The sequence below is a fragment of the Rhinatrema bivittatum genome, chromosome 2 (genome assembly GCF_901001135.1).
Source record: "Rhinatrema bivittatum chromosome 2, aRhiBiv1.1, whole genome shotgun sequence".
NCBI lineage: Eukaryota > Metazoa > Chordata > Amphibia > Gymnophiona > Rhinatrematidae > Rhinatrema > Rhinatrema bivittatum.
The window spans coordinates 373,744,750-373,758,939 of NC_042616.1; the positions used below are offsets into that span (position 1 = coordinate 373,744,750).

General features: G+C 42.7%; 1 protein-coding gene across 4 annotated transcripts in view; it reads left to right on the plus strand.

Moving 5' to 3' along the window:
* LOC115084728 (serine-rich adhesin for platelets-like) overlaps nt 1-14,190 on the plus strand; it is an 859,145-nt gene that overhangs the window by 661,988 nt on the left and 182,967 nt on the right. For all 4 annotated transcript variants that reach the window (XM_029589967.1, XM_029589968.1, XM_029589969.1 and 1 more), the window contains one exon: nt 901-1,011. In XM_029589967.1, the coding sequence (XP_029445827.1) occupies nt 901-1,011 (111 nt within the window). The remainder of the gene's footprint in view (nt 1-900; nt 1,012-14,190) is intronic.

A 14,190-nucleotide genomic window follows, 5' to 3' on the forward strand; every position in this document is an offset into this window, starting at 1 on the left:
CTGTCGGATTACCATACCCCAAATGCATTGAATCCCAGCTGCCATATCTTTGACCACTCTTCCAGCTTCCTTAAATACCGTCTCATTCTCTGTACTCCTTCCGGCATTTCCACTCTGTTGCAGATCTTAGAAGAAAATTCTTTTTCACTCAGCACGTAGTTAAGCTCTGGAATTCATTGCCAGAGGATGTGGTGGTTACAGCAGTTAGTGTAACTGGGTTTAAAAAGATTTGCATAAGTTCCTAGAGGATAAATCCATAAACTGCTATGATGGTAATTAATAAGCAATAGTAGCTTGTGATCTATCTAATCCTTGGGTACTTGCCAGGTACTTGTGACTTGGATTGGTCACTATTGGAAACAGGATACTGACCCAGTATGGCATATCTTATGTTCTTATGAGTTTCTGATGAGGGTGCAGGAGACTCCCCTTCTCAGTGATTTCCATCAATAAGATCAAAAGGCAGAAGGTGTTAGCACCAGGTTTCCTTGCAAATGTGCCATTCGATATCAAGGAATCAGTTTTGTATTTTATGATCCAATCCTTTGGAGGGCTTTTTACAAACTATGTCCTTTCGTAACAACGTTACTGCAGTCCCCTAAACTTTAGGTAGTCAAATAAATTGCTGTTTCTTTTTAGTCTATTTTTACAACATTGTTGGTGGTTTCTATTTCTTGGTTTGAATTTTTTTTTTTTTATATTTAATGTGGCAGTATTGCTGTATTTTCCTGAATCAAGATTTTCTTGAATGTAATTTTGTCAAAATTAATAAAAATAACTTTTAAAAAGGTATGCTGTAACTTTGCCTGATGCTTGTGATAAGTTATGTAACCCATGTGCGGCATTCTGTTGATTCAAATTGAAACTGTAGGACTTAAAATGCTGTATTTTTTTTGTTAGGAGACTTTCAAGATAACATCAAATATTGAAGCAAGTTTTGTAATGGCTATTACACAGAATTTGACTGAGGCTTTGATCACTTACCGTAAGAGGAAAGTATTTGAAGTACGTGTAAGTAATGTACATTTACATTTTCTTGCCTATGGTAAGTCACATTCATTAGCCCTGGGACATTTATGTTATATCCATTAATCTTGAATATGATTGGATATCAATGCAAATGAAGTTGCTGGCTCAGTATTGTGGAATTCACACCCAAATGAATGGAGGCCTTCATTTTCAGTTTTTATTTTATTTTTCCTGGGAATTTCAAAGTTATAACAAAAAAAAAATATTAGGGAAAAATTATTTTTCTAAGGATTGTTCTCCTGTTTGCTATAATAAAGTCATTTATTCACTGATTTTTATTGTTATAACATTGAAAAATGAAAAGAAATTTAAAAATTGAAAATGAAGGTTCCTACAAATGAACTAAGGAAAATTGGGTGTACTCAGACTTTTAAGAAACATTTAAAAACCTTATTCTTTGAACAGGCTTTTTGAAGTCACGCAGCAATGAAATTTTGACTCTAGGGGAAACTGTGGAACCCTGGTTCTGTTGTGATTCAATGAATGCAGTAGTGTTACATGTTATTTAGTTGGTTTTTTTTTTGTTTTTTTTTAAGAGTTGTGTTAATGTTGTTTCATGTTTCCTGACATGGATCTTATTTTTATTTATTTGAGTGTTTTATATACTGTCATTCCTTGTGAGAATCACTAGATCACAACGATACATAGTTTAACACTCACAGACAAAGGGTGAGTTACAAAGGCAGGCATACATAGAGGTAAACTTTCCAAATCTAAGGGTGTACTTCAAAGACAGATATATAAGATTCATTTGTAATCATTATAGGGTGGGGGATTAGATGCTGGGTAATATACAGGACATAGATGGTTATTGAAGTGAGGGCGAATTGGTTATTCCAGTCAGAGAGTAAGCATTATTGAATAGCCAAGTTTTCAGCTCTTTCTTAAATTTCTTAATGTCCGTTATTATTCGAAAGTTCGCTGGTATTGAGTTCCATAGCACTGGGCCAGCAATTGATATCACTCTGTCTCTCGTTTGTGTTAAATGAGAATTTTTTATGGTCGGGACTTCTAGCAGGCCTTTGTTCTGAGATCTAAGTGCCCCTGAGGGAATATGTGGTTTGAATGTTATTCCCATCAAATCATTGTTTGGATTCATGTTGTTGTATATTATTGTTAGTACTTTGTATATTATTCTTGACTATACAGGTAGCCAATGCAGTGCTATCAGGGATGGAGATCTTAGAATGTGTGGGTAAGAAATGTTTTTAAATAAATAAGAACATAAGAATTTGCCACACTGGGTCAGACTGAGGGTCCATCAAGCCCAGTATCTTGTTTCCAACAGTGGTCAATCCAGATCACAAGTACCTGGCAAGAAGTAGTCCAAGCTGATAGTCATTTTCCTAAAGCATTGTATCCAAAATTGACTATTATTTTCCATTCTCATTGTGGCAAGGAGAAAAATTTCACTGACTAATATTCAGCATTGCCCTTCTTATATTCCGTAACACCTGTCTCTGCGATAGTGGGCTGTCTTCATGACACTAAAAGGATTCAAAAGCAGAACAAAGAGAAAATGATTAAAATGTGAAAACATATTTGCAGTGAGGTATTCTTTTGTGATAAAATATTTGATGAAAATATCTTCATTAAATCAATATAGATGTGAGACAGATCAAAATCTCTTAAACTGAAAATGTTATACCCTTTTTCTCAAAGAAGTGGCAAAGGGTAAAGTTTTTGATTATGACAATCTTACTAATAAAGAATAGGAAACAATATTGCAAATGTTTCAGATCAATATGTAAAACTTACACTTAAGTATCATCTGGGAGATGCATCAAGCTGTGTGTTCTAACATGCGTTATATTTGGTTTCTCACAGGACAAGCAGGATGGTAGTCCTCACAAATGGGTGACATCGAGGATGGAGCCCTGTACGGAAAACTTTTCTGTCAAAGTTTCAACAAGCTTTGACTGACACTGGCACACTGGGTGCACTGAGCATGCCCAGCCTGCAATTATCCCTGTGAGCCACAGGTGTCTCCCTCAGTCTTCTTTTTTCTGCTCTGCAGTCAGCATAGCGGTTGGAGCTCTGTGAGGATTTTTTAACTAATTACCTCATGGAAACACTTAACTTTTCACTTCAAAAAACACTTTTCCCTGCACAGGTCTCCCTCCGCGTACGTTTTTACGACGCTCGGTGAGTACTAATTCTTATTTTTCGGTCGGTTTCTGTCACTATCTTAAGGCTGTTAACTGACTGAAGCCTTCCCTTCCCCCATTTTTCAGTTAGCTTTAAACAGCTTGCGAGTATCTCTGTGACACTCTGCTTGCTTATGCTAGTGGGGTAGGGATTTTTTCCTTAACTTAGGACCTCTGTAGCTTCAAGTCCTTCGTTCCCTGGTACCCTCACGCAGTCGATACCCTATCGCTACACCGGGACCCGCCTAAACCGCCCTGGGCTTTTATATGTCATCAGCGCCCCTCCCCCCACGGTGCCCTGATGCCTTTATCCATGTTTTTTGCTTTTCAGTGCTACCAGGCTTTTTCCTCCTACGCACTGTTTTTTTCCTTGGGCTTCCTCGGTGCCGTCCCTACCCGGATGCATGCCATTGACGCACACGCTGTTAGTCACTGCCATGCATACTCGGGTCGCCGCCACCGCTGCCCGAGACACTTTTTAACGATCCCAGGGTCACTTCATCGATGCCACCCCCCCTTTTGGGGATGCCATCGATGCCCCATCCTCCCCAACGATGTCCAGCCCTTTCCATCGGGGGGCATCGGTGCCACATCAATTCGTCGGTGGGCATCGATGCCGGATGGTCCCCATCAGTGGACATCGGTGCCGGATGGTCCCCATCGATGGACATCGGTGCCGGATGGCTTGTCCGTCGATGGCATTGGTGCCGGATGGCCGTCCGTCGATGGCATCGGTGCCAGGTCCTTTTGCATCGATGGACACCGATGCCCAGGTGTTTCATCCATGGGCATCTATGTTAGAATGCATCCATCGAGGGCAGTCGATGCCAGGCTGCTCCCATCGGTGAAATTCGATGCCCAGGTGGGTCCCATCGGTGGATATCCATGCCGGCTCGATTCCGTGGATGGGCGTTGATGCCAATGCCAGCCTTATGGCTGGCATCGATGCCCATGCCGATTCCAGGACTGGCGTTGATGCCGGGATGGAATTCATCGACTGGGAGATCCATGCCATCGATTCCATACGTGTCCATATCGATGCCACCGACACACGTGTCTGGGGCACCGATGCCATGTACACTTGGAAATCTGAGTCTGTCCAAATCGATACCGTCAACGTCTGTGGCCCTATAGTTGATGCCCGTGGCCATGCCACAAACGGCATAAATGCCCGCCTCCATGCATCGATGCCCTCGACACCTCCGTTTTCCTTCGGTGTCCTTGACGCCCTATTGATTCGACTTCGACTCAGTCGATGCCGGTATCTTTTTCAATAACGGCAATGTTTTTCGATTATTCGATTCCACATCGTTTCAAAGATACCTATGCCACTGCTGTCAGTGCCCGTCACTGTCATCATTCTCCTGGCCAGTCATCGACTATTTTTCATACCCATTTGATGATATCCTCGAAGCCCCTTAGGTTGCCTTCAATATCGTCAATACCGACATAGCACCGCCACATAATACCCTCGCCTCCTCACATTGCTCCACGCTTTGGGTTCTTTTTTAAGCCCTGTATTAGCTTAAGACACTCCATTGTGTCAGGAGCAGAGCAGGCGTGCTGACAGTTCATCATCGATCGCCTTCCAGGACGACGAGGGCTTCCATCTCGGCGCTGGGGAAAGACCGGGCCGAGCACCGTGGCACCCATCATCGCCGACATCGTGATCGTCCGCCGCTGACGCCATCCAGCACATCGGTGCCATCCTTCTCCAGGCTGGACAACGCTCGGGCAGAGCGACATCACCACTGCCATCAGCACTGTTCCTACAGTTTTGGCAGTCCTTGGTGATCCAGAACTTCCGGATCCAGGTCCGACAGCTTCTGCATTGGCGTCACGACACATCGAGCCGCTGTGACGAGGGAAGGGAACATGAGTTCCGTTAGGGCTCCTCTGTTCCTGGCGTGCCCCACCGTCAAGTGGTGTGGGACTATGGCCATCTGTTACACTTAGCAGTCTAAACGCCACTCACGCCTGGCCTGTCTCCTCTGTACCTGTGCCACCATACCTGGTTTCAGAGCGAGATGGACGTTTACGTCCCCGGCCTTACCCTCGAGGACTCCGGAGACCGTCGGGGTCAACAATCTTCACCGGCTCGTCTTGCGGCGATCCACGTCGGATGGTAAGTACCCGCTTCGGCGGCATTCCCATAGAGTTGTGTTCTCCCATTCGGACCATGGTTCGAAAAGTTCTGGGTCATGTGCCTTTTAGAACTGTATTAGTGTCACATATCACTATGTTAGCTATGTTAGCCACAATATCAGGAGAACCCCTCTATCTTCTTGGGATTGCAGCAGGGCTTCTTCTCTTGTCAGTAACAAGTCCCTGTGCCGACCAATGCTCTGACTCTTGGTTCCTTCCCAACCAAGGTCCAGCTGCATTGGCTGATCTGCTAAACATGAGATTCAGCAACCATTGCCCCATGTACAAGTCCACCTTGAGGCCTGGCCACAGGTCTCAGTGTCTCCTTGTACAGCATACAGAAATGCGGGTACCACTTACCGCTCACACACCTGCAGGAGCCTACATGATATCCTCCATTGGGACACCTCTTGGTCTCCCATCTGGTCAGATATCAGAGCGGCCACCCCACCTTGTACCAAAGTCCCGGTACACTCCCCCAGGCGCTACGAAGTGCAGAGGGGAGAAGGGAGGGGGGTTGGGGAGTTTTAATTGCACTATTCTTTCTTTTAACAGAAAATAGTTACTCTCCGCACATCCTGGACCTAAGAAAATCCAACTTTCTTTAGACGTCACAGGTACAATGGTATCTTTGGTTACATTCACTCCATACTGCAGTAAGTACATTATTTTAATGTTTCTATGTGCTTTATGGTGAGTCAACATTACAACCCCAAGCTCTGCCGCTGGCACCAGCTTCGGTAAGTGAACTGTCTCTTGCATCACTGTTGGTGAATGCTGTTTTCTCTGCGGAGTGTAACATCATTCACTTTCCTTGCATAGACTACTGCTAACCACTTTCAGTACATGCAAGGAGCTCTCACTTTTTTCAGGACTCACTATACATTTACTAACTGGGATTACTGTCACTGCCATAAATCCCTTCTGTAACACTTCTGGACACCACAGTCTTAAGACCCTCTTGTCCAGCATGCGCACAGACATTCTGATACATTGTTATATGTCCCTGCGCATATTTTCCATAACCTCAGCCTTTCAAATTTTCATGGTTGGGCTATGGGGTTTCTTCCCACTATGCATTTTTCTCATAATTCAAAACTGCTATGGGTTATATTCAGTGACATTCTATACTCAATGGACCTAAGTGGTTTCATTGCTTTCGTCCCTGATTCTTATCCCAGTTCGAACTAGGACCTAGTCTCCTTCGACTCATGCTCGCAATTCCTTAGGGTTATAAAGTTTCTCCTGAAAGCTGTCAACCCATTATGCATCTATTGCACTCCAGCATAGTTTCTCATAAACGTCCTGGACGTTGCACCCATGAGTTATGCCCTTATGCCTTCCAATACTGCTTTTGCAACAATTCTTTGTGCATACAGACAGACAGCATAGGGACAATGTGCTTTCCAACTCATAAGCACGCACAACCTCTTAGCTGCTCTGCTAGACAGCTGCGCAGCTCTACCCTTGGCCCTTGTTCACTTCATGCGTCCTTGGGCCACATATCTAAGAGATTTAATGAACGCTCTATCTGACCTTCTCCACGTAGGTTCTATCCTCTCGAATGGTCTCAATTACATGTGTACAGGGCAAATCTTTTAACGCTGAGTTTAACTAAACTTTCCTCGGCGTCTGCATCATTCCATACGATGCACAGGTTCTGCTCCCTACACATGTTTCCTATGCGTTCCCTTAGATGCCTTTTCTTCCATCAAAGGCCTCTTCAATATATCTCTTCTGCTGCCTCTCGTAGCCAGCATTCTTCTAATGTTGAACTGGGATGGGGTTCAGTATTCTTTTCCCCACTCCCTGACTGAGATCAGTATGCTTCCCATACTTCTCAATCCATCATATCAGTAACCTTTTATTCCCTCACCAGTCAGTCCCAAATCATAGACTTACTGATGTTCTTAGGTTCTGGTAGCGTCACAAAACCTTCTAAACATAAATCTTGCCGTTTAATATGGCAGGCTTTACCTCCTGACGCTAAAAAAAAAAAAAAAAAAAAAAAAGAGGTATTACCCCTTTTACTTTTCCACCATTTTTTCTTACTCCCTCGGATTCTGTTCTCCAGACATCCTCCACATAGATACACCTTTCTCTTAGGAGGTGTATCGTTTTGGGAGTTGGGTTCCCGTTTTCGGTAATCCTCTCTGAGTCGGCTTACCATGGATTATCCACTGATCAAGCCGCCTCTATTTCTCTAATCACGGAATGAACATATATATTCTCCTTATAAGTCTCATACATTCTACGTTTGAGCCTTTCCATTCCTCTCTTCCACAGTTTGGCAAGGGAACTTCTTTCCCTCTTAATGTCATTCCTGCCAGCAGGATCCGTGAGTTATGCACTCTTTCCATACTCACCTGACTCCGTTCCTCTGCCACTGAGTAGTTCTACGCATTCAACTTTCTATCCTTTTCAGGTAGATGTTGTATCTCCTTTCCTCAGGAAATACTCTATTAATTTTTCCTAACCTCTCTCTCTCGCCCTAGGGAGAGACTGGGTTTTCCACATTCCTGGACAGTAATGCTGCACTTACATTCTATCTACATTGCACTGCATTCCATGTGAATTCCACTTGACTCTTTCCTTCATGCAAGGGTCAAGCTGCTACTTCCAGTGGCCTCACAGACCTAATCCTTCTGATTAAGTGGTCTATATTTCCTTTCCTACCAACAAGCAGACATTTCACTACAACACTGTGGGTATCCACATACTGTTGTGTCCGTCTTAGCCTTAACAGCTTCCCTTTGGTTACTGCTGCTTGTACTTTTTTATCAGGTTGCAGCCTGGAGTCCTCTCCATACCTTCGCAGCCTATTATTGCTTACATTTGACTAGCCGGCATGCTCCATGTTTGGCCAGTCCGCCTACTCTTACTTTTTTCAATTCACTACCCAACATCCTTCCACGAACCCATTATGGTGTTGCGGATGCCCTCCGTTCCCATTTCCACCTCAGTCGTTACGCCTTTGCGCATCTGCGGTGTATCTGGTGCATTCCCGGGCATCCTCAGCTCGGTACTCACCCATTTGTGAGGACTACCATCCTGCTTGTCCTGTGAGAAAGCAAATGTTGCTTACCTGATGTAACAGGTGTTCTCACAGGACAGCAGGATGTTAGTCCTCACGAAACCCGCCCGCCACCCCGCGGAGTTGGGTCTGTATACTTTTATTTTAGTTTCGCTTGCGCTTTTTAGCTATAAGACGAGACTGAGGGAGACACCTGTGGCTCACAGGGATAATTGCAGGCTGGGCATGCTCAGTGCACCCAGTGTGCCAGTGTCAGTCAAAGCTTGTTGAAACTTTGACAGAAAAGTTTTCCGTACAGGGCTCCATCCTCGATGTCACCCATTTGTGAGGACTAACATCCTGCTGTCCTGTGAGAACACCTGTTACATCAGGTAAGCAACATTTGCTATCTCCCTGCCCAGGTTACCTCCCCTATTACAATTACCTTGTTTGCATGTGATTTTGCATGCATGAATAATGCAAATGTCTGCAAAGAAGGTCATGCATATGCAACCCTCTGCAAATATTTTATCACAGCTGACCGAGAAAGTGATCAGCCGTGATAAAATAACACCAACACTTGGAAAAACAGTAAATGTGCGCCAGGAGGCCCAGGACCCTAACACAGATACAGAGGCTCCTGCAACACATTTAAAGCGGCAGGGGAAAAAAAAACCAATTGTGTCAAACACGGATGTTGAGCAGGGGTCAGTGCTGACCCACGTCTCAACCCAGGGCTGCCAGTCAAGGCAGCCCCGACTCCCTCAAAAATGTAAATAAATAAATGCACCCACATGGTAATGGCCCCTTCCCCACATGGTAATGGCCCCTTCCCCAGATCCCTCCAATAAACTAAAGGCTCCAACCCCGGTCCCCTTTTCCATCCCCTCCCCCCAGTGACACAGATGACTCCCCGTTGTTGGGGAATAAAAAAGGTCCTAGGCTCCACCACCCTCACACCCAAAAGGAAAACAAATGGTAGCATCACAGCCCCCCCCAACCCCCCTCCCACACCTTAAATCAGATCCCGCATCAGAGCCAGGTGCACCCTCACAGTTTTCAAGTCTTTAGCAACCTATTCTTTGTATTATTTGAATATAAAATGATTTCTATAGGCTAGATCAGTCACTTAATGGCAAGTGTTGTGTGCTCTCTATAATAAGGGCATTCACTGCTTATTTTCTGAGTCAAGAAGGAAAATATTTACAGTTCAGAGTGTACGGGAACATTCTGAGCACATGGATGCCCAAGATGGCTGCATTACTGAGCTCAAAATGGCTGCTACAGCGTCTGCAGCTAAAGTAGAGAAGTTGGACAAAAACTATGGTGAATATTGGAAAAACTAGACGACCTTGAAAATCTTTCAAGGAGGTGTAATATCCTTGTTTTGGGGGTACCAGAGCGAGCTGAAGGCTATGATGATGTGCAATTTTTCTCAAGTAGCTACCTGGTCTCCTTAAGTTAAAATTGCAAACCAATACGTTAAAATTGGACTGCATACACTGGACCTTAGCCCCTCCACCGGTGCAAGGAGACCGACCGCAAGCATAGGAGTAATTCACCTGCACAACTTCACGAATAAGCGTCTGGTCCTCAATGCTGCTCGGGAGCTGAAAAAACTAGAATTTCAAGATAATTGCATCCTGATTTTTCCGGACTTTTCACCTGAATTACAGCGTAAGCATCAGCAGTTCACGACGGTGAAGAGGGAACTACAAAGTTTGAATGTGTGGTATGCTTTACTGTATCCTGCCAAATTGCGTGTCTTCCATAATGGATGTTTGGAAATCTTGGAGAATGTGCCTGCAGTTACTCAATGGATCAAGGTGCCCTGGGAGGGACATCAGCTGGAAGCATAAATCACAAATTCGGGCAATAGATAAATTACTAAATATACCGACTCTTTGGCGGAAGTCGCGGTTGGAGATTCTTTGACGGGAATTTCATCGTTTGTGGACACTGCACTGTTCCTTTGGACTCTTTGTTTTGTTTTTTTCCTATGTGTTCTATTTACTCTACACTACAAGAGAACTTTTTTTCTTTATCTCCTACACTTCACAGAATTTGAAATACCGGTATATTTGTCTTGGTTTTGTGTTTCTGATATCTTTCTGACCACAATCAGTTGCCAGTTTCATTTATGGCTGCATTTACAGACCTGGTGCTTTGGGTGTTTTCCAGATATACTTTATGCTTTTTGCACCTGGTATCCCAAAACTGGGCATTTTCAAGGGTAGAGTCCTGGCACGCTACAAACAAGGATTGTACGGAGGCACCATTCTTTTTTTTGGGGGGGGGGGGGGGTTCCATTGTATTTTTTTGTGAGATGTGAGGCTTCTCTTCTTTCCTTTTTTTTATGTGTGGCAACTTGTGCCAATGGCTTCTGAATCCTGAGATTTTTTCCATTTGAGATATGATGCCTTTGAATTTTCTGTTTTGACTTTCTTCAATAAAGGACAAAATATACATATTCTCTTTTTTAAGGGTTCTCGTTGAGGCTTTCCTCTGCCTTGTTTTTTTCATGTGGTTGGCTTAAAGTTCTTTTTTTCTTTATCTCCTGCTCTCTTCTTTTTTTGTATTGCAATGGTTCAGTGCTTCAGGATGGGGGGAGGATGGCAGTTATTTTATTTTTATTTATTTATTTGAAACTTTTTTATACCGACATTCATTTGCACATCCCATCTCTTTACATGGAACGGGTATAACATAACTTTAGAAGATTTACAAGAATAGGTAGTAATAAAACGATTAATAGTATATTAGTTACCTATTACCTATTATAGTTACCTCACAAACAAAACCGTAACTGGGGGTTAAAGGTTAAAAATCAAGGAATAAATAAACGTGGTGTGTAAAAGTGAGGTTACAAAGATTTTAAAAAAAAGAGAATTAACTGAACAAGGTGTGTAAATGCAAAAGTGGGAGGAAGAGGACGAGGGGAGGAGGGATTAGCAATGAATACTAAAAAAGAATACTATTCCAATAAAATAGAAAAGTTTGCCAATAACCCAAAAAACTTATTCTCCATAGTAACAAATCTCACAAATGACAAACAAGAATCACCTCAAAGTCTTCCTGAATCAAAATGCAATGAATTAGCTAACTTGTTTAGTGACAAAATATTAAACCTAAGAAACAAACTCCCAAAAAACAGCAAACAAGCAATCGTAATGCAAAAAAGAGATGTTAACATATGGTCCTCATTTATAGAAATATCAGAACAAGAAGTTGAATCAATGATAAAAAATATAAACCCTGATCCACACAAAATCGATACAATACCAACTGAGATAATAAAGATTACCAATGTAATATCATAAACCTATCCCTAACTGAAGGATTAATGCCAGATACACTAAAAGGGGCAATCATTAAGCCAATCATCAAAAAGAAAAACAGTGACCCATTAATCCTCATTAACTAACGCCCAGTCTCAAACCTCCCATTATTAGCTAAATTATTAGAGAAAACAGTACAGAAACAGCTAGCTGAACACTTAGACAATAATAGCATACTGTACCCTTCACAACACGGCTTCCGAAAACACCACAGCACTGAGACATTACTTCTCTCACTAACAGACAACATACTAAGAGGTTTTGATAACAGTAAACATTACATCCTTATAATGCTCGACTTATCTGCAGCCTTTGATACAGTAAACCACAAAATACTACTAAAAAGACTTGAAGAAATTGGATTATGTGACAAAACAATAAACTGGTTCAGATCCTACCTAAACAGGTTCTTTCAAGTCCAGATAAAAAACACATTGTCAGAAAAATTTAAACTTGAAACAGGAGTACCTCAGGATTCAGCGCTGTCTGCTACCCTCTTTAACATATATATGCTACCCTTATGTCATCTGCTGGCAGGCCTAGGGATAATACATTACATTTACGCAGACGACATTCAATTAATTCTACCAATAGACGACACAATTGAAAAAACATTGTCTAGCTAACATGTACCTAGACATAATTAAACAACTACTAAACCAGATGGAACTGGTTATCAACATTGACAAAACTGAATTCCTTCACCTTGAGAGAAAACATACTAAAATCATTCAAACACCGATAACCCTAAGAAATAACCAAAAAATTGAGCTAGCCGAAAAAGTAAGGAATCTGGGAGTAATAATGGACCCAGAAATCAACCTGAAGCAACACATATCTATAAAGTAAGAGAGGGCTACGCAAAACTTATGGTCCTCAGAAGATTGAAACCATTACTCACACCTGCCCACTTCAGAACAGTATTGCAAACACTCATCTTTTCTAGCACTGACTACTGCAACGCACTCTTACTAGGACTCCCAAGCACATCGATAAGACCACTCCAGATACTTCAAAATACTGCAGCCAGAATACTAACGGGAAAAAAGAGGAGGGACCATGTAACCGAAACTCTAGCAGACTTACATTGGTTACCCATCGAATACAGGATAAAATACAAAGCCTTATGCACCATACACAAACTAATGTATGATAAAGAAGCAGACTGGCTAAACACAGCCTTACGAGTACACGTTCCACAAAGAAACCTCCGCTCAGCAAACAAAGCACTACTAACAATCCCTTCAATAAAGTCAGCAAAATTAACCCAAGTGAGAGAAAGGGCTTTATCATTGGCTGGGCCCATACTATGGAACACAATGCCCCCCGAACTCAGATTACAGAATAATCTCAAACTTTTAAGAAAAATCTAAAAACATAGCTCTTTAAAAAAGCCTTCACTAAAGAGTGTGGAGGGTAGAGAATGAAAGTACAGGGTAATGCAGATGAGAATGAATTTACTCAATCCTACATTTAAGAAGTAATATTTCAAAGCGATAGTAACTCAATAATATACCTGGACTTGACCAACATTACTCAAATAATGATTTTATTTATGAAATTGTAACCGAACTTTATTGGCACCTGTTAGAATGTACGATATCCTACATTTACTTACCTTAGTCTATGTGCCTATTTGTAAACCGTTGCGATGGTATATAACTTAGCGACGGTATAGAAAAGTTTTTAAATAAATAAATAAAAGTTGATCAAGGGGAAGGAGGATAGATATTTGGAGGGGACAATGGAGGGGGGGGATTAAGTAAAGGCCTGTTTGAAAAGCCAGGTTTTTAGTTTTTTCTTGAATGTCTGGGGGCAGTGTTCCTGACGAAAGTCAGAGGGCATAGAGTTCCAGATTGCGGGTCCGGCAGGAACAAGCACACTGGCTCGGCCCACGAAAGGAGGGCTCAGACAGACCGCGTGTAATTATTGCAAAATTCTTAGACTTTGTGCAAAAAATGGAGATTTTGCAAGCCATGCGTTTGGGGAAGAAGCTCTCGTACAAAAATAAAAATATATTAGTTTTCCAGGATTACTCATCCAAGGTTTCAACAATCCAGAAGGAATTTTCACCGTTTTGTACAAGATTACACAAACTTGGGACTAAGATTTACTTTAATTTACCCAGCTTGTCTCCGTGTTACCTGCCTGAAGGAGTGCAATGGTGTCAGTCGACAGCAGAAGCGGCCAGTTTAGTCTCTCGACTGGAAAAAGAAAAGTTGGACTCTCAAGCTGGCAAAGGAAAGTAAGGGAAAGGGCCGTCGGCGCCATTTTGATTACTGGCAGCCGACGGCCCAAGTGCAGGAGATCACTCCCGGACCCCCACTGAACCACCAGGGACTTTTGGCAGGTCTTGGGGGGGTCAGGAGGGTTGGGGGTTGTAGTTAATTAAATTTAAAGGGTTGCGATGGGGTGTTTTTTGGGGGGGGGGGGGTTCCCACAGAAAGAGAACGATAAAGGTTTTCTCATCTGGGGAGTGGACCAAAATGGCCCTCACCAGACCCAAAAACGAAATGGG